The sequence below is a fragment of the Phalacrocorax aristotelis genome, chromosome 1, assembly GCF_949628215.1.
Source record: "Phalacrocorax aristotelis chromosome 1, bGulAri2.1, whole genome shotgun sequence".
NCBI classification, from domain to species: domain Eukaryota; kingdom Metazoa; phylum Chordata; class Aves; order Suliformes; family Phalacrocoracidae; genus Phalacrocorax; species Phalacrocorax aristotelis.
Window position 1 is genome coordinate 81,498,377 of NC_134276.1, and position 23,659 is coordinate 81,522,035.

General features: G+C 39.0%; 1 protein-coding gene across 12 annotated transcripts in view; it reads left to right on the forward strand.

Annotated features, from left to right (window-relative positions):
* Window positions 1–23,659, forward strand: part of WWC3 (WWC family member 3) — a 104,510-nt gene that overhangs the window by 60,276 nt on the left and 20,575 nt on the right. For all 12 annotated transcript variants that reach the window (XM_075095301.1, XM_075095294.1, XM_075095308.1 and 9 more), the window contains exons 7-11: window positions 1,516–1,665; window positions 3,706–3,779; window positions 13,944–14,186; window positions 17,839–17,928; window positions 19,071–19,645. In XM_075095301.1, coding sequence (XP_074951402.1) covers window positions 1,516–1,665; window positions 3,706–3,779; window positions 13,944–14,186; window positions 17,839–17,928; window positions 19,071–19,645 — 1,132 coding nt within the window. The remainder of the gene's footprint in view (window positions 1–1,515; window positions 1,666–3,705; window positions 3,780–13,943; window positions 14,187–17,838; window positions 17,929–19,070; window positions 19,646–23,659) is intronic.

A 23,659-nucleotide genomic window follows, 5' to 3' on the forward strand; every position in this document is an offset into this window, starting at 1 on the left:
TGTGTCTGTAGAGCCTGCCTGTTCCTTTGACCTGAACCAGGCTGGGTATTTTCTGTCTTTTTCATCTCTAGTGGAGGCAGGCATGAGGGGGAGGGACCAATATATAATGAGAATGAAGGGACAGACTGTGTATGATGGAAATGGAGGTCACCAGAAAAAGCTCCTTTCTATAGCTAGTTTCAGGCCCGCTGCAGTTCCTATGGATGCTTCCTAGGCTCTGAATCTGGATGCCTTCATCTTCAAGTTGGCCATGCCATTCTGTGAGCAGCAACCAGTTGCTGTTATACAGGCTCATCTTCTTGACTCCATTAGTTGAACTTGTTGTAAGAAAAGGCAGCGTTGCTCTTTACTTGTTTTAAACTGCTCTTTGAAGACTGAGAAATCTCCTGGTAATTGGATATGCACAATAACTGGGGCTTGTTGCAAATCACCAGTTGTCAGAGCCACTGAGGTTCCTGAGGGCCAGCCTTTTTCCATTGCAGTGCTTCAGAATCGTTTCTGATTCTGTGGTTTGGACACTGGAGTAAGCAGTTTTGAGAGGTTCTAGTTTTGTTTTTAGAACCAAATGGTTTGAATATGTTATGATTTATAAATTGATGCAGCTTTTCAAATTTCCGATAAATTCTTTTTACGTCACTTGATTGTCCTTCATCTTATAGTGAGGGGGCAGAATTAAGGTTGTGTTTTTATTGTTTTGATGCAGAATGGTAGGGGCCTCAGTCATAAGTGAGAACCTGCACCATGGTTTTGTTATTAACACTACATAATCTCTCATTTTTGAAGAGTAGAGAATGGACATTCAGAAAAGAAAAGCAATATTAACAATTACATCTTTGTTTTGTTTTAAAGAATTATAAGGGCCTGTCAACGCAGCTCTGATTGTCAGACAAGTTCTCGTTATTGTTCTGTGTGATTCTGTCTTATTTTCCCCTTGCAGACTGCTTGAGGACTCTGCTTTACGCTCACAGTTTGTGTCACTGTCTAGACATCTCAGAGGTGTCCCTTGCTTAACCCAAAGTGTAAAATATCACTAACTATGTGAACCTTGGGTAAGGGAGCACAAGGGTGAAATCAGCTGTCATAAAAATACAATCAACGCAAGGTATTCATCAAGTTGGATGTGATAGCAGTAGTGGCTAAGGAATGTGACCTGTGCAGAAGATGGCAAAAGGGCACGTGAATCACATTTGTCCTCCTTATCAGCTAACCTGAAAGTTGACAGCTGCTACATTTAAGGAACTGCAAGCCATACAAAAGCTAAAATATTCCTAGATATAAAAGAAATAATGATAAAAAATCCTGTTTCCTGTTAGATGCATCTTTTAAAAGGATAGGTTTATTTCAAAGCAAAGCTTCTGCATGTTAGTAGCACTATGATGAATTTTACTTTCTGTCACAGCTCTTTATAGGCAAGCTACCTGACATATTTTTAAGTAGATTTTTTGTATTAATAAAAGAACTATAATAATGAAGAAAACCCAAATTTTATTATTTTTTAAACCTGTTCTCCTGTAGAGCCTGGCCAAGTTAACAGATGGATTCAGGAATAGCTGTTGTATTACAGATTCCCTGCAGGATCTCCAGCACAATTCTAGTTCGCTCAGCGACTCCTGTTTACCTCAACAACACTGCGATGCTTGTTCTCAGACTGACATCACTGGAGAGGTATGTGTTCCTACGCAAGACGTTTGCTGTAGAAAATAAGCTGCTTTTGTACTAAAGTGGTACATCGTTATTTCCTGTTTTAAATTAAGAGGTGTTGGCTGTAGCAGAACGAAAAAGCCAAAGCAAAGGAGTTGAGTTTTTTATTATTTCCAGGGCATGTGAGTGGTACTCATGAGTGGTACGCTTTGCAGTTCTGCTACTTGAGTGTGGCCCAGGGGCATAGCGATGTGCTTGCAGGTCAGTGAGAGGTAAAATCAGCTCCTGGACTCAGCCAGCCCAGCAGAGCTCTTCTTGTGTTACCACTTTGGTGACCACAGGTTCATCTCTGAGTCAGAGCTCTTGCTGGGGTGTCTGCAGACCTCTTTTCTTCTTGTCACTAGCTCTTTCTTACTGATGCTTGTAATGATGCAGGAAGGAAGAAGATGCTTTGGCCAGCTTGAAGTTGCAGTAGAGACCTGATTGTGCAATAGTGCTCCATTAGTAGTGAGGGATACATATTTCTTTTTTTAAGTCCTGTTTTTATCATGCTTTTTATCATCCTTCAAGCGTATCAAAGATGTAGGGTAGACCTCTGTTTCTTTTTCCTGTCTAAGAAAAGGGAAGTACTTGTTAGAGTCCCAAAATATGTTTCTTAAAAACTAACAGCTCTTCTGCTCTAGTCTGTCGTAGCTTTATGCTCAAATGTGCCTTTAAATGTGGTATTTGAGAGGAACATATTATCATTCCTTGGAAATAGTTCTGTGTGAATGAAATTGTGTATTCCAAATAATAAAAGTTTGGCTTGCACTGTGGCAGCCTAAGAGTTCTTGAGCAGTAAAACATTTGCTTCTGTCGATGAGACTGACAACACAGCAAGAAGACATCCAGTTTGTTGTTCAGTAGCACTATAGTTCAGGTGTTACTCCACATTCAGTTAGAAATTTTTATTGAACTATGTACTTTTTAATCATAGGCTTTTATCATCCCATTTCTCCTTTACTGTCGTCTTCCACTGATGCCTAGTTGCCAAACTGGATGCCTCCAGAGGGCCCCTACAGAAGACGAAATCTGTGATTTTAAGAAGATACGCTCCTAAAGCATCTAAGAAAACTTAGCTAATATGAGGCGGTCTTTCAGTGTGTTAGGTAGATGGTCCCTTTGGGATGCCATTTTTCGGACTGGTGGTGGATGTGATTATTGAATTCCAAAATGAATTACCAAAAGGAAAATAGCAGCGTTTTCCCATTCACAATAAACATTGAGTGCCACCCAAGACAAGCTAAATACAGTCTGAAAATTGTGTTGATTGGTTATAGATTTTTTTGTTAGGAGAATAAAATACATAATGATGTTAAAAAAGAGGTGGATTTCTATACGTGTGATGATGAAGAGAGCAAAAGCAGCAGTTAGATGAGAAGTCCAGAGGTGCAGCAATGCACTTAAATAGGGACTTGAATTTTAAGTATTAGACTGTATGCAGACTTCTCGAGGGGAACTGCTGATACCCTAGGATGGAGAGAAGTTGCTGTAGAAGCTGGACTGTATACAGTAGGAGTTGTAGCATAAATGTGCATTCTACGACTGCTTCAAGGATCAGGTGATGGTTTTGTAATAGTGTTTAAAACTCACTAAGGATCTAAGTGCTGGGTAACATGTCACAGTACAGGGAATGTAATCTGAATTCCTTCTAATTAAACTACCCATAAAATAGCTGTATCAAGTAGTAAAATGCTTCAATTAAAAACAGTCTTTGTGTTTTAGGCTTGGATAAAGTTGAAAAGCTTTGACCATTCACCAATGGTTCTATTTGCTAACCCTTGATTTCCAGGATAATAATTTATTGAAAGGACTAATTTATCTTCTGTATTTTTAGCAACAACCAGTTTTGTGTTTTTAAAGCATAAAATTGACTTTTATTATGTTACTAAAAAACCTCAATGCTTTAAGTAATGAGTCCGGTAAGTGAGACTGATTTGTCCCTTTCTTTATTGCGAGAGTGTTTTTAAAATCTCATTTCTCCCTCTCTTTCCCCCTTCTCCTTCCTCTTCAACTCTGCAAAAGTTTGGGTTTGATGACAAAACAAGACTTGTAGACAAAGTAAGACTGAACTGGCAATACGAAGAGGCCAAGAAAAGGTAATTACAGATAAATCTGTTGGTTTTTATTTTTATTCTTGTGATTAAAGCTTTCAAAGTAGAACTGGAACCAGCCTCCTAGCTGAAATGTCTTTAGTAAGACTAATTTGCTCATTGTTGAGTAGTTCACAGATAATAAAAGTTTAGGTAAACATAAGACTTTATCATAAGATTATTGTATTTGTTTGCAGAGATAAAACTAAATGTCAGCCCTGTTGTACGCTTGTATAAACACAAAAGTGCAGTAGTTCAATTGAACGGTTTTACATTTTTTTTTCCCCGTCTTCTCAACCCTCAGTATAAACTGTCTTTAAATTTACACTTACCAGCCTGGTCTGTCAGTATATTTGGAGCTTTGCATACCTGTGTCCTAAGTTCAGTGTACTGAAGTTGTAAACTCGGTGTGAAGAAAGAATGCGGAACTTCCTGTGAGATAAATTAAAATGTTCAGAGCTGAACAAAAAGGGTACATAAAAATAAATGTTGAGATTGGAAAAAAAAAAACTGATTAAAAAAAAATAATTACTTTAAATAGATTAATTCTTCACTATGTCCTTCAATCTAATTGCTTACCATAAGTATTTCTTCTGTGAAGGTCAGTCCTGCAGTTTTTTTTCATGGCGTTGTAAAAGTAACCTACTCTTATTTAGTACTCTTTTAAAAACACTATCCACTAGTATAGTTTAGTGGGTCCTCATTTAACCTTGTTGTTTTCAAACTATTTGCCGCATATTCAGGATAATAGTGTAGGTGATGACTTGAACGCAGTAATTTTATGCACTTATGATTATTTTAATTTGTGCTGATTGAACATTCTTGTATTAAAGTTGACTGACACTTAAAAGATTCTGTATAGTTAACTTTGAAAACCTTAATTTTTAAAAATTTTTTAAGTTTGGATTTTTGTTTTTTCTTTTCAACTTTGTCTGTTTTGCCAGTTTTTTACATCTCTCAGAACAAGGGTTAAAAAAAAAAGTTCAATACTTTGCCTCCTTTTTTTCCTATTAAGTTGACTTTTCCTTTGGGGGAAACCATAATGCTGTCATATGTGTTGGCAGGGATTGGAAGCTTTATAGGCAATTTGCCATTTTGTTGTTCTTGGAAAATTTACCCACATTTGGACGCAATACAAGCTTAAAGAAAAATTAAATTGGTGCCAGCGTGTTAGAGATACACAGCTAAATCTTCAGGATTTGTAACTGGTATGAAAGTCTGCATTGTGAAATACTGCATGTGAATACCAGTGGCTATTACCTAATAAAGGTTAAATAATTGGGCAAAAAAAAGGGTAAAACAGAAACCCGTCAGTGTCCTGTTTGGTCACGGGCTTAACCCTCAGCACTTAACAGTCCAGTGATAATTCAGGGGTTCATGACAGTTGCTGAAAGGACGAGTATAGAACTTAGTTTTATACTGTTTAGTTTAGCAGAGCTACTGATGCTGTGAAGATTGTATTAAATGTTTTTAGTTTTGTTTTTGGGTTTTTTTTTTTTACACCTTTTCTATGTGTTTTTCAAAACAATTGTATGTTATTGCAGGGAAAATATTGAGTGGTGAGGGTTTAGGGGGTTGGGGTTTTTTAATTATTTTTTTAAATTTTTAGTAGCAGAAGCATTTCTCAGCTGCAAATGCTGAACATTTGTTTATGCGTGGCATTCAGTATTTCTGAGCATCAGAAATGAGCTGGGGCTTGATGTTAATTAAGTGTAGGAAATCTGGGTAACTAACCTTCCATCTAGAGAATAGTAATTGCAGTAAGGGTAGTTTTGCTGTCCTGGGACAGCAGCTCTGACAATGGTCTGTTATTTAGCAGAAGCATGTTAGTTACTTTAAAATAGCAGCCTTATTCTGCCCAGGATGTTGTACGGAAGTAATCGGCTTTCAGCTTTTGAGTGGAACTGCACAAAGCTCATTGCCCCTACCAGTTATCTCAGTGGTTGCATTCTTCATTTATCATGCATTCCTTCCCCTTAGCTTGCTGGCATTTCTGTAGGGCTTTTGTCTCTACTAAATATCTTTGTGTTCGTTCTCCCTTGGCTGGTGAAATATCTACTGCTACTGCACAGTGTGGGTGATGGAATGTGTTGCGATGGATTAAAATCTACAAAGTAGAAAATTAAAATGCTACAGTATGTCACAACTGTAAAGCAGTATATTATGACTATTTGCTTGTCAAACAGGGTGTGGAAACATATAACAACTAAGTACAAGAGACAAACTATGTTATTTCCATGTTTTAATGGGAGACTTTTAAAAAACGCTGCAGGAAAAAAGTATGTCCTTTCCCCTAAAGGAAAGCAGGAAAAAAGCCCTACAAACAGAAGGGTAGTGTGTTGCATTTTAGTCACTCTTGTAAATCTATCCAGAAGATCGTACAGCTCTAGATACAAGCAGAATATTTGCCATATGTAGTAAAGAAGTTTTTAGAGATAAAAATATGTCCTCTGGATATGGCGTCTTAGCAAGGAAATGCAGTGTTGGGATTTCTCAATGAACTGTCTTGAGGAGTTCAGGAGATGAGATCCAGTGATAGTAGAAATGTTGACTTATACTCCCAAAATCTCTCCTCCCTCTAAAAGATAATGTGGTTTTTAATTCCTCCTTCAGAAAACTAACTAACTACTGAGTGGTTTGGCCTTTGCATAAATTAAGGCATTCACATAGCTTTTTTTAAATTCCCTTCAGTTTCCCACTGAAGGAAGTTGGATAATTTGCAATTTAATTTTTCCCTTGGGTATCACGGATATTGTGAGCTGTGGGTTCTGACATCTTCAGCATGCTGGGGAAGAGGTCCTCTCTCCTGTGTCTGATCCAGGCTCTGGGAGGAGGTGTGTAAATTCTACTTTTTAAGTCACCAGTCATACTAAAGAGAGGCTCAGTCACTCTTCTGCTGCTATTTACTCTTCTCTTCCCCCCATTATTTTTAAATAAACTGTACCTTATTTCCATGAAATTTCTTCTCTCAGATCTGTCAGTGTGGCCCTCCAGAGAAGCGGGAGGGAGGATGGTCTTTTTAAACAGACAGCCCCAAGCTGCCTAGATAAATACCGTTTTTAGTTTCAGTTGCTATTTCAGTGAGACCACCTCTCATGAAAGCATTTGCACACTGGAAAGTGTACCCCTAGAGCATTTTTCTGAATAGACTGTTTCATAGAAAGAGAAATCAAAAGCAAATTGTTTTTCTTTGATAACTCTCTTAAGTTGTGCAGTTCAGTATAAACTACATGAAGTGTATTAGCACATGATCATGAAATGTCATTGCTGAGGTGCCTCATACCTTGTGACATGTATTAATCAATAGATGAAAAATGTCCCCTCTAATAAGAAGCACCAAATTTTTTAATGGTGATGAAGAAATTCCGTTTGATGGTAGCTGACTTTAATGAACTAATACATCCAAGCATCTTCAAACAGCTTATCCCATATGCATGCAAAAACAACAATTTGTTTACGTCTTCTGTAAATTTACATTCAGACGGGTTAGTTTTCAATTCAATTGTTTAAATCATACAGTGGCTGTCAACAGATTTATTTTAGCCTCCAAAAGTCTCCTCCTCAGCTATGCTTAATATTTCCACATTCCTTTTAAGAAGGTTACTTCTTTCATTTCAGTATAGTTGCTGAATAGCTACTTTGTTGCAAACTTGTTGTCTTATTACCAAAATTAATTTTCACTTGGGCTTTTAAAAGCCCTAGCACAAGCAGAAGTGTGTCAGTGCAGTTTGTGCTTGTACTGACAAAACATGTTAGTTGGATATTGATAGCAACATTCCAGTACTGATACTATAACATAGTCAAGTATTTTCCCATTAAAATTAATCTTGTGTAGGCAGGTTTCAGGGTGTAATTGCCTAATTTCTAGTGAAATTCAGTGGATTTGTATGCTTTATTCTGCTAAACTAATCTGAAAATCTGATTTAGGGATGAAGTGATTTCTCTGATACCACATAAATATCTGGCTCAGGCATGCAGCTAAACCTAAACCTCCCAGAGTCAGATTTTAAATATAAAAATTTTCTTTGTATTATAAAGGGTGCTGAGACATGCTTTTAACTGTCTTTGAAGTTTTCATTATACTAGTTTACCTGTGAATTGGGGAAAACAGCAATTCCTCTTCTCCATTGGTTTTAGAAGGCTTTGCAATTTTCCTGAAGTTGAATACCTAATTTTTTTTATCTGCAAAATGCCAGTGGACTCTAAAGGTTTTGTGAGTGTCTTAAGCCAATTTAAGACCTCTTTGTTATTGAATCGGGCTGTCGGGAAGGCTGGATATTCTACAGAGCATGGTCTTGTTGTCCGCCAAAGCCACAGTGGCACATACTTGCAGGAGCAGCCAAAGTAGAATCATAGAATTGTTTACGTTGGAAAAGACTTTTAAGATCACCGAGTCCAACCATTAACCTGGCACTGCCAAGTCTACCACTAAACCATGTCCCTAAGCACCACATCGCACGTCTTTTAAATCCCTCTGGGGATGGTGACTCAGCCACTTCCCTGGCAGCCTGTTCCAGTGCTTGTTGATCCTTTTCAGTGAAGAAACTTTTCCTAATATCCAATCTAAACCTCCCCTGGCACAACTTGAGGCTGTTTCCTCTTGTCCTATTGCTTGTTACTTGGGACGGGAGACTGACGCCCACCTTGCTATAACCTTCTTTGAGGTAGCTGTAATAAGCGGTAAGGTCTCCCCTTGGCCTTCTTTTCTCCAGGCTAAACAACCTCAGTTCCTTCAGCCACTCCTCATAAGACTTGTGCTCTAGACGCTTCTTGGACATTCTCCAGCACCTCGATGTCCTTGTAGTGAGGGGCCTAAAACTGGACACAGTACTCGAGGTGCGGCCTCACCAGTGCCGAGTACAGGGGCACGATCACCTCCCTGCTCCTGTTGGCCGCACTATTCCTGATACAAGCCAGGAGGCTGTTGGCCTTCTTGGCCACCTGGGCACACTGCTGGCTCATGCTCAGCCGGCTGTCAACCAACACCCGAGGTCCTTTTCCACCAAGCAGCCCTCCAGCCACTCTTCCCAAGCCTGTAGCGTTGCATGGGGTTGTTGTGACCCAAGTGCAGGACCCAGCACTTGGCCTTGTTGGACCTAATACAATTGGCCGTGGCCCATAGATCCAGCCTGTCCCAGGTCCCTCTGTAGAGCCTTCCAACCCTCTAAGCAGATCGACAGTCCCACCCAAGTTGGTGTCATCTGCAAACTTAGTGAGGGCGTGCTTGATCCCCTCATCCAGATCATTGATAAAGATACTAAACAGAAATGTAGACACAGTGGAGAAATTTTGTGAGCATTTGGCCAAGTTCCCCAGCTTCTTGTTGTTTCCATTTTTTTTCTTTCCCTTTCTCTAGCCTTCCCCTCTTTGTATATAAATCATAATCCGCTGTCAAGAGGGTCCATAAATACCAGAAATTATCAAGTCATTACACCCTTCATTATGTGTCTTCAGTCCTACAGCCACCTCCTCTGGGTATTGCACGTGGGAGAAGTTCCCCATTACCTGAAGTGGCAGAGAACTGGGTCCAATCATAAGCCTAAGGAAAAGAGTAAGCTGGGCTGATTTATGTTGATCGTCTCTGCATAATTGTGTGATCTTAGCCACTGTTCTCCAAATAATAACTGTGGATTTTTTTTTCTTTTATCCCCACCAGTCTCCCCATTCCACAGGTAACAAAGGCCTCTGATATGTTACCCAAAATTCTAGGAATTTAAGTTTAGGGGGTATTGGTTTATTTACTTGGAAAATTCAAACAAAGTAAGTTTGAAGAACTTCTTTAAGGTATAAAGGCCAGAGCTTGTAGGTTAGGAAGTGCCAGCTGTAGGATATCCATAATTTGTCCCTTTTATGAGTATGAGTTAGGACCTTTGTAGTGCTTCAGAGTATTTCCCTTCCCAAGACACCTGTTTTGTTCATAATCCGAGTAATTGTCTAAACATGGGGTTAACTGTAATTGTAAATCACACTCTTTCATCTCACAAAAAGTGATTTTTACTTTAATCTCACTTCTCATGCTATATTTTAATGAGTACCTTCTTCTAAACTGAAATGTTCTTGAGCTCAGCAGTATAATTTCACTAGTGCTAGGTTCAGAGAGCAGCCTTGAAAATGAGGTTCTAGATGGTAATAAAATCTTTCAGGTTCTCCAGGTATTTCAATGATAGAAGGGTTGCCCTATCTTCTCTAGGAGGGTAGATACATAATGATTCAGACATGCTGTAAATTCTGAAAATACATTGGTTTTTACCCCCATGATGAAGTTTGTGTTTTAACTGCTGGCTGTACTGATCTCTACCCTCATGCTATGTCTACATTATCTTGGGCTAGGCATCATTCTAGCTACATTAGTATGGCCATTTCAGGGCAATTTTTAATCACTGTTTACTTAAGATCAGCAGGTTAAACCTTTGTCATCCTATCTGTGCCCCCCCCCCCCCGCTTTTCTGCTTAATAGGAGCTGTTATATTCATCGCCATTTGAAATTTTTAAATACTGAAATAAGCAGCAAGTTGGTCTGCCTACCTAGGAAACCAGTCATTTGATACCACCTACTCGAGTGTGGAATGCAAGCTCCTCAGCACTTGTTATGCAAGGATGGGAATGGGCAAAATGCCTGGAATGTTGATGGCTCAAAATTAACTGTTTTTTGCCCAGGAATATGTTAAAATTCCTATATGAGTAGGGACCTCAGTATTTGGCATTAGGCCAGATAAAAGTACTTTTTTACAGCGACTATACTTAAGAAGTAGTATCTTAAAAATACACAGTAGGAAGGAAAAATGTGTTTGAAAAACAGAGGATCCTTCATAAAGGATCCTAAATGTTGGTTTGTTTTTTGTGTTTTTGTGTTTTGTTTTGTTTTTTCCTTTAAATTGCAATCTATGTCAAGTCATTGATTTATTTAAGTGGGTGTTTAAGGTAGGTGAATATATGTACTGAGTCTGAAAATGCAAAAAAGCCACTTTTTGGTAACATACCAGCAGTGAGGATGGCTGTTGTGGTATAGGTATAAAATCTGGCATGGACAAGCACAGTGAAATTGCTTATTTATGTATTTCTTGTGTTTGGGAAGAAAAGCTTGTGTTGGGAGGAGACAAATTGCAATTCTGTAACATGCTTAAGAGGATTTTTTATTAAGTTTTTTGCAGAACTGAACATGGTTTCTCAGGTATTTTTCTTAGGTTTGAGTGATTGATACCATAAAAGCCTTAGGGATGTTTTCTAGCCAAGGAGACAAATTTTAAAAAGTTTATCATTGGTAGCTTTTTGGAACAGCTTACCATACAGAGGGAGTCCTGGGTAGAAAGAAAGCAATAGAATTCCCCGAAAACTTTGGTTCATTTGCAGAAAACTGCCTTATTGGTCCTGAAGTTCCCCTCCCTACGACTCCTGTATTATGTAGTGTTTTGCAAGTGCTTTTTGTTTGCTTAAAGGGAAAACAGACAAGAAGAGCTGGCTGAGATGCTAAGAGTGTCAAGGGAATCAAAGTAAATACCTAATCAAATTTTGGAACACTTTTTGGTGATACAAACCTTGTCCACAGCAGTACTTTTCCCTTTAATAACAGTATATGTTACTGTACGACAGCTTTGTACTTTCAAAGCATGATCATAACAGAAGTTGAGGGGAAAACCCGAAATTTAAACTGGAATGTCATACACAAAGGGAGATAAATGCTCTCAACAAGCTCAAGAGTCTAAATTAAAACCTCTTGTATTGAGGGTGGTATTTGACTCTGCAGCCAAGCGGATTCAGTGGTTACTAGCCCTGAAAGGGGGGATCCCACCTTCCTCTCTTGCCTGCTGGTTCTTCTCTCCTCCTTGTTGCCTCCATTAGCATTTATTTGCTCCTATGGTCAGCTTCTTAACTAGCTCATCCTGCATTAGAAAAGTAGCTAGCAAATTGAGTGTTAAAATGGAGGAGAGGGTCAGTCCTTCGGCTATCTTATAAAACAACCCAGAGACTTCACCAGACACATCTCATCTGCTTTCATCCACAAGCTGCGTATGAGCTTATGAACACGGTCACACAAATACATTGCCAGGGCTCATGTGATTCACACTTGCCTGCCAAGCTATGATAACCCAATTGTACCCGAATTCTGTAATTCTGTTGGAAGGATCTTGAGTCCCCGTTTGTTTCATTTGGCACTCGACACTTGAAAATCACGCTGTATATGCCTTCAGGAGTGTTTACTGAATCTTTAACAGCATAGCAACTGGGTAGGGGAGAGGAGGAGTCCTGACTCTGCTCACTCTTCCTGGCCCTGATGTTTGGTCGATGGGGCGAGGTGTTCTTCAGGAAGCTGCATCTGGAATTCATGCACGATAGCCGAGGCATGAAATATGTAGACTATACATATCAATTCACAATGGTGCTTTTAGTAGCTATTGGCAGGAAGTTGGTTATTAATGCAAGGAGGAGGAAATGGTATTGAAGGGCTTGATAGAGTATTCTGCATTAGACTAAAATGTAACAAAATACCCAAGTTCTTTACTTGCTGTGAATCAAATCGAAGGGTGGGGGTGGGGGAATCTATTTGACAAAATTCGCAGTAAAATTCCTGTTCATATATGAATGCAGTCATTGCGAAATGACTTATATTGATACTTGATTTCCTTTCCCCTGATAGTAAGACGGCCAAATACTTTCCAGATGTCAGCATGAAATAAACATTGCATAAGGTTTTGTTTTCAGATGGGGCAAACCCTACCTTTGTCATGTCCATGCCTTTTCTTTCATTCTTAAAACACATTGTCGCATTGTGGATTTTCTGCTTGCATGTTATGTGCTTTTACCCTGCTGTGGTTGTTGTTATCTTTTCTTTCTTACCAGATATTTTGGAAAAAAAGATTACTTAAAGCAAAAAATGAACGCACATCCCACTTTTATGGCTGGCTTTAAATGTGCTTTTATTTATTTAAAGAGTGATTATCTTTTATGGTGCACAGAACTTTGAGTGCTACCATTTCAAAGTGAAGATGAAACCAAGGTGTACAGCTGCATAACTGTTGTACAGTTCTTTAGTTTCAAACGTTCAAAACTCGGCTAGATTTTCTTTTATTTACTCTTCATTTTAACTGTAACATTCTAAAGTGTCTAAATTGTCCATTCTAAGACAAACATAAATACCTAGCAGTAAAAGAGTGCTCTCCCTGTTCTGCTTGTATACCTTTTGATTTTGCCAAAAGAAACATTTGTGAAATTTCTAGCTTTAGGGTTTTTTGTAATATTCATAAGAGTTCAAAATCTGTTTTTAGCAGAATGTTTTCCTAAAATGTCAACTGTGGATTTATTCTTATGGCTGTTGTTTCACATAGTGGTTCAGCATATTGAGATATAGGAAACCGCTTTTGGCTATAAAGCCTACTACTACTACAAAATAATCATATTAGCTTATTTAATTTCTTAATTTGGTGATGGATCCATCAGAAGCCACCTGTATTTTGTAACCAGTACATCTTTTTTCCATATCTATGTTTTTGTTTTACTGACAGCTTGTTTATTCTTTAAAATTTTGTTGTTGGTCAGGACCACCCACTGTTCTCAGCCCCTTGAACCATTCCTCTGCCAGGTGGGACATGAATATATGGACCTATTGTTACTAGATAAGCATTTCCCCTTCATCCCCTCCAACTTCTCACTGCACTTTTGAAATGGCAGTTTAAGATCTGATAGTAGAAGACTCAGGAATGAAAGGGTGTTCAACTTAATCATCTACAACTTAATCAGTACAAGCAGCAAAATCAAGACCTCCAAATTTTGAATTTATTTCTTACAAAATGAGGAATCCGTGAAGACACACATTGTCCATGTGATAGATAAATGCGCTGTAGTCCTTATGCAGCTGCATACTTAGGAGCACTTGCAGCTCTTGAGTGTTTTAAAAATAGCAAAAACCCACAAACAAAACCCACAACCAACCACCACCAACAAAAAACCCTAAACCCAAAAAACCCAAAACAAACATAAAAAAAAGCCAAACACCAAAAACCCCACCAAAACCCAGAAACAAATACTCCTTCCAAGGTCTTCTAAATTTTTTTGTTTTGAAATTTAGAAGAAAAAAGTCACAGCAGTCAACAGGCTTTACCTTTTGGTATTTATTCTTTTAATTGTTGTCTTTGTCTCTTCTGCATTTTAAAATATATTTATCTTCTTCTAAAGAGTTTCAAATATACAGCAGCAACTGGCCTTGCTAGACAATGAATCTTGGCCAGGAATGGCTGAAGCGGACAGGGACCGTCTTCAGCTCATCAAAGAGAAAGAGGCTCTTCTTCAGGAGTTGCAGCTCATCAGTCAGCAGAGACGATCCCCAGAAGACATTGCACGTTTGGAGGAAGAAAAAAGACGCTTGGAGGATGAAATTCAACGGGCTCGAGCAACATCTGCCCATGGGGCCACTGAAAGGTTTGGGAACTTGTTTCTTATCTACTCTACGATCCATATAGGTAGTTTCAAAATTAAGAATAAGAAATTTTACTGTTTAAAAAACAAACAAAAATGTTACTAATGTATTTTCAAAAAAGGAAGAGCCTGCTCCTGACTGCCGTTATTTCATTCTGTCTGTCTTGAAGTTTTCTGAAAGGAAGTTAGTGATGGTGACTAGTTAGTTCTCCTTTCATTCATTTAAAAAGTCTGAATAGGAAGAAGAGATCAGAACAGAGTCACAAAAGATGCTTGGAAAAAGTCTGAGTGATGCTGTCTAATAAAGAGACCTGATAACAGTACCTGGATAGTGAAAAATTTTTCTGTTATTCTGCAGTGTAGTAATTTTCATCTCCAAAAGCATTTCTTGGTTTTGTTCATCCTGAAGAAGAGAAGACTGAGGGGGGATCTTCTTAATGCTTATAAATATCTGAAGGGTAGGTGTCAAGAGGATGGGGCCAGACTCTTTTCAGTGGTGCCCAATGACAGGACAAGGGGCAACGGGCACAAACTGGAACACCGGAAGTTCCACCAGAATACGAGGGAAAACCTCTTTCCTGTGAGGGTGCCAGAGCCGTGGCACAGGCTGCCCAGGGAGGCTGTGGAGTCTCCTTCCCTGGAGACATTCAACACCCACCTGGACACGTTCCTGTGCCCCCTGCTCTAGGTGTCCCTGCTCAAGCAGGGGGGTTGGACAAGATGATCTCCAGAGGTCCCTTCCAACCCCTACCATTCTGTGGTCAGAACAAAGATGCTTCCCTATATTTGGTTTCTGCCTTATAACAGGAAAGTTAAATGATTTAGTTTTTACTGCCTTTTGTATACAGTTTTTGCTTTTAATTTGCAATCTCAGCAGTGAGCACATCCCAACTCCAACATGCAGAGAAAATAGTAAACAGAGTCATTCTTGAAAACTTAAATTAAATATCAAGTTATATGTGAAAACAAACCCCCAAACCATATGAATGGAAACACTGTGTTTATTTCAAAGTTGCCGAGTTTTTCCTATAGCTAAAGAAATGGACAAAGTCTCTTAACTGCTTCCTGTTACCATAGACTGCCTCCAGTGAAAGTGAGGAAATACTTGTTTCCCAGACTTGCTTCTCTTAAATAGTGGTAAAACCTGAGGTTTGACACTTGAGGAAAACTACATGAACCAGCTTTAATGTCATCTGTGTAAAGGTTAAAGTTTACAAAATTAAGACACTTGAAAAATATTTGGAAGTGCCTTCCGTATACAAATTTTGAGAACTTCAGTTCCTTTGAAAAAGCTTGCTTCAGACAGTAAATTCAGGCAATAAATAGAAAATTCACAGCCAACCTACAGTTCAGTGTTATATATTTTGCAATTTTTGCAATATCACTACATTGGGTTTCCAGCTTAAACTGACAGAAAAGGGAGTTCACTTTACACTGCAGTGTAGTAAGTTTTATTTGTTGTTTTTGGGCTGTCATGTTAGGTAATGCATACTATGTTGGCAAGAAGGCCAAGCTATTTTTCCATGTAGTTCATGCTGTGGAAACCAGGGTTCCAGTGTGGTACTAATGTTTCAAATGCTAGCAAAAAGTTGAGTAGAAGTTAGAATAATATTGAAGAGCGCTCTATTTCTGTGTAACAATTTGGAGAGGGAAAGCTTAACTATTAGTAGCCCTAATTTATTTGTTTGTTTTAGGTTCAGGAATAACCAGAACCATTCCTAGTTCTGCTTTTCTATTTCCACTTTCTCCTAATCGAGGAAATACAAAGAAATTTCCTATTCAAATAATTACCAGTCCTGTTCTGTTGCTGAGTTTTAAGACGCTGAGTTACACGCAGATCAGAACTAACTTAAAATCTGTATGGCAGGGGTGGTGGGTTTTTGTTGTTTTTTTTGTTGTTTTGTTTGTGTGTGGTTTTTTTGTGGTTTTTTTTTTGTTTGTGGTTTTTTTTTGCTTGTGGGGTTTTTTTGTTTGTTGGGTTTTTTTATTTTTTTAAAGATTGGCTGGCAGTCTTAGTTGGAGGCACCTCTTCCCCTTTAGTGCAGGTACCTACCTTACAGCACTGATGACTGGGGAGTGTATGTTCCTACATTTGTTTTGTTTTTCTAAAGTAGGTGGTGTGCATACCCCTTCTTTTCCCTGCAAGCGTTTCAGTCAGTTAAGTTTCTTGCATCTGTTTGTCTCTTTCTTTTTGTTCCTGTGTGCAGAGTCTTTATCATGTAAGTACATAGCTGAGCTGCAGCCTTCCTTGCACCACTTGGTTAACCTGCTCTGGGGTCCACAGAAGCAGGAGAAAAGCTTCAGCCTTGCACACGCTCGGGTGTACAGCTTCTGCCATGTGGTTGCAATGAAGGGAGCCTCCCCAGAGGGTGGTGGGGTTGCTGGGGTGTAGCACTGCAACCCCTTGCCAGCATATGAATTGATGAAGTTGGAGGCCAAAGAAGTTGAAAGATTTATGTTTTCACTGCTAACAAAACCATATTTTTTTTCATATCTTAACCATCCAAAGTTTATTGAAACTAATGCTGCCGTTTTGTTTTATCCAGAAGGACTCCCTTTTTGTTGACTTTTTTTTAATCCTGCTTATTAACATGTTCAATTCGAACAGCTGTCTTTGCACTGGAGGAAGGTCTGAAGCACTCAAATAAGTTTCATCTGCTTTCCCCAAACTCTCTGTGAGAATCCCAATTTCTAGCCAACTCGAGAATGCAGGGCTGGAGCAGTAACTATCCTGGACGTACAAATGTACAACACAAAACTGATTACCACCCTGATTTTATTCTCAAGTTCAGTGATTGGGCTTGGAGAAACACAGCACCAGAAATACTTATAATTCTGGATTTAGGAAAAGAATAAATGTGATATCAATAGATAAAATCTATTCTTCAAAGTTTGAATAATCTCAAAATACAGAATTTAAGGCATTTTATAGGTGTGTGAGACTGACAGCATTATAGGTACATTCCATTTGTGTTGTGGCAGTGGTACGGAATAATTCAGCTGCTCGTTATTAGAATGGGCAAAAAATAAGTCACAGCGACACATTTTTGTCATAGCTTAGTATTCAAAATGCTGTATCACCTGCTTAAATATGATATATAGATGTACTTGAAACACCTAGAATTAGAGCTTAAAGCTGAGTTTTATGGTTACTGCTTAACACAAGTACTCAAAAAATTTTCTTTTATCTTTGAAATTTGACACTAATTAGCTTGGATAATAGGGCTGTTGGGAGTACTTTTTTCCTGCCAAGGCATTGAAAGTCATAGTAGTTCTCTCTGTTTTACTGGCACAATCAGGCTGATGCAAGGAGGGGGGAAAAAAATATCTGGTAGAGTCTGATGTTTTTACCTAGGACTTTTTATGACTTTGATAATTGCTGTAATATATTTTCAACATCATGACTCCTATATTGTGCCTCAATTACTTTTCTTGTCTGGGAATTCTGCTGGAGTCTTGGTTCTTGTGTTCTCACTGGAATTACCATTGCTGCATATCAGCTGCGTAAATGAAGACTCCTGATTATACAGTGAAACTTCTTTTTATATTGCAAACCGCAATGCAATGATGTTTTTCAGTACATGGAAAGCTCCTAGCATTTCCTGAGCACTACTGTAATGAGGAAAAATAGTAATATATATCTGTTTAATTGTAGGATACTGTTACAGGAAAAGAAAAATTGTTTGCTTATGCAACTAGAAGAAGCTACACGTTTAACTTCATATTTACACTCCCAGTTAAAAAGGTGAGTTATGTAAAACCAGCAGGTTTTGAAGTTTAACTGCAGCAGAGAAGGATATTAATGATCTGTAAAGTTTACCTTTTAATACTCTTACGTATGTGTGCCAACTAAATTTAATTTTTTATCAAATTTATACAGTTTGGTCTATGGAATGTGGTGATTTGGATGGAGTTCTATAAATAGTATTAATGATGGCTGTTTGGGCTAGGTTATTATGTGTATTTGGGAATTTTGTGTTTTTTCATTTTCTGAAAAGAAGATACGTACTTAAAGCACGTTGTAATATTGTTACGGTTTTTACTAATATGAAGATAGCATTCTTTTAAGTTCTGTGAGGTTTTAATATTCTGATACCTTCTCTAAAGAAGGGGGTTTTGATCCCTGGTGAGATGACAAAATTTTGCCATTTGAATACGAGAATGTGCTAAGACCCACACAGAAGCCCAGGGTGTTTTGCATATTCACACTTGCAGCTGCCTTTTTAGATGCAGCTCTTGGGGATTTCTCAGCTCAACATGACGCCGACATCAAAAGCTCAGTTCCTGCGGTGTCTCACTTCATCTCTCTTTGTCACTTATATTATTCTCTCCGTAACTGTCTGAGAGCATTAAGAGGAGCTGGAATAGGATTCATCCTAAAGTCTCTTTTTATTTTGCACTGGAAAAACCTGTGAGGGTGAGGCTTACACAGCAGTTTGTTAGGACGTTCTAAATCCCTTTACGCTGCTTCTCCCTGATATGTTTGTGACCCATTATTAACATAAATTCAAGCTGGATCATGGTCATCTACCCTTCCTGGCTTTATGTTGAGTCCACTGATCCAGATCCCGCTCTGGCCTCTTTTCTGCCAAATTATGGATGCTTACACGTTGGATGAAAGAGGAGGCTTGTCCTGTTGGACTGTTTGTCTTCAGGCACTTAGTCCTGATTTGGTTGTCACTTGCACTGTTCCAGTTATGGTTTGCTTGAGACCAGGGCAAGAGGCACGAGCTAGACTTTAAAATGCCAAATCATCTCTCCATGTCACTGTACTCAATACGTGTAAAATTACTTGTGTAATCTGGATTGACATTTTTATGTTTGTACTGGTGTTTCTGGTCATATTTGAAAGGGCCTTTTTTGTTTTTCTTTCTTTGCCTGCCATAGTCTGTCGGCTAGCACCCTCACAATGTCCTCTGGCAGCAGCAGGGGATCCCTGGCCTCCAGTCGAGGATCCTTGGCCTCCAGCAGAGGCTCCCTCAGCTCGGTCAGCTTTACAGACATCTATGGCCTTCCACAGTACGACAAATCCGACAGCATTACAGACTACGGGCAGCATTTACGCTTCGACATAATTCCCTTCGAGTCTCTCACAAAGGATGTGCCGTACGCTGATCCCATTGGACACTCAAATTTCAATAAGCAGCGGAGGTCTCTGGATACCCCGCAGTCCCTGGCCTCCCTGTCATCGCGGTCCTCCTTGTCATCCTTGTCCCCGCCAAGCTCTCCTCTGGACACCCCATTTCTCTCTGCGTCTCGAGATTCTCCCTTAGCTCAGATGTCGGAAGGTTTTGAGGAGATGGCAAGCATAGGAGCCCTGGAAATGCTCAGGGCTCAGACCACAGCATTGGGTGACGATGATACGCAAGGAACGGGCTTATCTCAGACGTCCGCTTACCCTGTGGACAATGAAGGGCTGCGAGAAATGGGACCACAGCTGACTGCTGTCCAAACTGGTGGAGGTGAGTTTCTGGACATTATTATTATTTTGTCACATTATCACAGAAAAAGTCACACAGATCTAAGCATACTAGCACAGTAGGGATTGTTCCTCAGTTTGGCTTATTTTACTTATATCAGTTAAAAATTAAATGGTAGATGTTAGCTGTTAAAAAACCCAACCAAGCAAAAAAACAAAGCCCAACCCCCCAAACTTTAGTTATAAGGCAAAGAGGTGAAAGAGTAGAGAAAATCCTTGTAAATAGATCTTAAAATAGTGGTGAATTAGGTGGAAGAAAGGGAATGGAATATGGACTTGCTTTGGAGCGTAGCGCATCAAGGAGTAAATATTTTGGTCTTGGAGTGGAAATTAGTTAAAAAAAGCATGTCTTAGTTACTTCTGAGGCCCCCAGTTGTGCCATTATTCTGATAATTTAAAGCAACACAAACCTGGAGGGTGGGGAAGAATGCCAACTCTCCCAAAAAAATGCAAACAGAAACAAGGCATGAGGTGATGCTGCTGACAGTGCTTGAAGGCTGGCTGACTCCGTGCTGAATATGTACACACGCCAGACCAGGTTCCTGTGTCAAAGTTCTGTGATGCAGCAGAAGCCGCAGTGGCACGGTGGCCATGAGTGCATGGTGCAATGTGCTTATGAGTAGAGTGCTTCATCAGCCAAGGAACATCTTTTGTAGGGGGTGTGTGAGAAGTTAAGCATCCGCTTGAGCATTTGTCTCAGTGGGGCTGTGCTCTGTCATCGCACAGGAGCGACGTGCAGTTACCACGGCACACATACTGTTGAGTTTTCTTTTCCTGCTTGACTGTGCAGTTTGATGGACTTGCTTTAGCTTGCATTGGTGGAAGCTTCTGAGGCACTACAGTCAAGAAACATAAATGAGAGAGACCAAAAGAAGAAACAGAAACCTGTTTGAAAAACAAAACAAATTTCAAAACCTGAGCATACAGGCACATGAGAAATGTCTTCTCCTGTTTTAAGCAATCAAATGAAGAACTGCTGTTAAAATGAAAAAGTATTCCTTCACAATAGTGTTTTTGTGTGTTGCCTTGCTTGTATTTCTAATAAAACCATACCAGTAGAGAAAGGCTTTTAGAGAATATTTTTAATATTAAAGGTTGTCATTCACATCCTATTTCTATATCCAGAATTCTGTATGAGCAGTAGTGTAGAACGTTGCATTCAGGACTTACGACATCAGGAGCAACGTGAAATACAACCAGAGGATGTGTCATATTATCCTACCACAATCTTATTTGTGAAGTGATAATGAGCAGGAACGTTGACAGTATCTAACAAAAAGCTTTCAGCTTTTTGTTTTTAAAAAGAAAATGTCACCACTCTGCTAAAGAACCTGTATTGCCCAAACAGCATTTGAGTCTAGACTCACCTACTTCCCTTAACACAGCGAGCATTGCCAGAAGATACTGCTGCAGAATTTACATTTACTAGATGCAAATATTTTTAGTGCCCATATTGCAGCTTTCAGACCAAAATAAACAGAATTCCAGAGACCAGCATGTAAGCTTGTGCTTAAATTAGTGCCGTGAAGAGGCTTCCTGAGGCTTCCTTTAAACCTCAGATCAGACCACAGCATGTCTTCACCCATTGTGGTAAGTGAAACTATGTTAGTAGTTCATTTATAGCTCATACGTGTTTCCTAGAAGTGAAGGCCTGGTCTGAAGGCCTAGGGAGCAATGAGATGAGGGTCAAGTTCCTGCTTTGGTTTTTCTATTCTCCCTTCTCTGTCACATTTCTATGCGTTTCACTTTTTTTCTGAAAACCTCTGGCAGAAATGCCTGCGCTACCTACGGTCACTGCTGCGATGTGGCTCCAGCTGCTAGTCCAGGGGTTACAGCTTTTCTCTGTGTACCACAGTGTGATTTGTGTTGCTTTCTGAGGAGGCCTGTATGGTTAAAAGGTAGCCAGACTGCCTTTTTTTGAGTTTTGTGTGGGTGGTTGGGTTTGTTGTTTTTGTTTTTTTTTTTTTTTTAATATTTGAATTTGAAAACAGTTGCTTAAGAAAAATTTGTTTAACCTTTCTGATTTTTGGCTGGAGTCTTAACTACTTTGAGCTCCACACTCACTAGCTGGAGGGTTTGCAGTTGTAATGCAGTTGTTTGCAAGTTGCAGCTGGAAGTTTCTAAATTATTTTGGTTTTGTACTCCTTTCTTGAAGAATTTTGATGGAGCATCAAGCTTGTGTATCGCAGTTTGGGAATCCCCAGATGTTGGGGGGAGTTTTGGTTTTCACTAAGGTACTATGCAGTGTGCTTTGCTGCTGCCACCCAATGGTCTGGTAGCATAATGTGACGCTGGAAAACCAGTAAGTCTCAGCTTGGACAAATCTTTTGCCTGCTCCTTCACTAGACAAAACATGAGATAATTTTGCAGATTTTGGGGGCCGGGAGGGTTAACACTGAATAAACTGCATATACTTTGAACTGAAGCAGCACTTGAGCAAGTTCAAGGAGTTCTTCAGGATCTGCAGTTTTGATGTTCAGTTGCTGATCCGCTGTTTTATTGTTCTGCATCTGTCTCAGGGACACACTGTGAAATATGTTAGCATGTGTGAATGGAGAGAACGTGCCTGAGAGGTTAAATCCATTGTATTTATAAAGCTGGGAGTGGGAGGAAATGTTAATAAAATATTGGGCTTTAATATCTTCACTATGTTTTCCTCTTTACCCTAAAATAATCTTTCAAGTGCTAAGTTTCCTTTTAATGCCTAAATAATCTCTTGTTTGCAAAATATTGTCATAGATCTAAAAGGTGATTTATCTTTGTGTGCTTTTCATTTTGTCTTGTTTCTCATGCGGCACAACAGAAAAATTCACTGTAAGTGAACCCAAAATTACTTATTGTGCTGTTTTTGCCTGTAATTCCCAGCGTGTCTTTGTGTGACGTGTTGGTTGGTGGGTTTTGTTTTGTTTTGTTGTCTTCTGAGTTGCATGTGAAAAACCGGGAGATTTCGCTACATTTGGTTTTGTTTGATACTGTGCTGTATCTGTTTAATCATTATGGCATACTTAATTTTTTGCTATGTTAACTAAACAATATATTCATGGCTGTAGTTAAATTCCTGGAAAAAGTGTTCTGCGAGCTTCAGCTTTATTACATCATAGTAATGCCTGACAGCATCATGGTAGGTAAGGGCTGTTTGTGTCTCTGATTTAGTTTTTATGAGAGTGTTTGACTGTTTTATTAGTGCATTTTGAGCAGATGTGCAGTATTTCTAGTCTCCTAAGCTTTTGAAACATGCTTTAGATTTATGTAGTTTTTTTAGCTAATGAAATCTTGGACACCAAAATCTCCTTTCAAGTTCACTTTTTCAACTACTGACACTTGAGAATATTCTTTTAATCAGGGCTGTCTTATGTTTATCAAGCTTTGGCACCCAGTAATTCTGGAAAATCGTGTATATTGTTCACTGATTTTGTTATTTAAATAAGATAACAAAAGATATTTGTCCACCTTAAAAAGTTTATTTTTAAACAATTCTTTAGCTTCCAGCATTGGAAGGTCTGTAACCTGTGCTAAACCTTGTTCTGTTTAAACCAAAATCTCATGTTTCTGTCTTCTTGACCAATTTTTTCTGCTGATTTTTTTTTTTTTTTTTTCCTAGTCAAGGGCATGTTTTGGTGTTTGCACCTCTCCCAAGTTCACTGGCATTGTCCAGATGTTATCGAATGCTTCCATGGCCTGCAGGCAGCAGGCAAATCATTGTCAAGTTACAACATTGTTTTAACATGTCACTTTTTCATGACATTATATTGGTGCTTCAGACCAATTTTTCCTTCCAGACAAATTGGGAACATAAGCCTCCAAAGCAGAGAGCCCATGAGGTCTTTTGTTTGCTACATCTATACAAAATGCTCATGTAGAGGGGTGAGCCAAAGGCTTATTTACAAAAAGTCATCCTAACGTAACTTGTTGAAATTAGTACAGAAATTATAGAAGCACTTTCATACAAAATATATCTACTTTTGTGAAATTCACCCTCTTTCCAGTTATGTCAAAT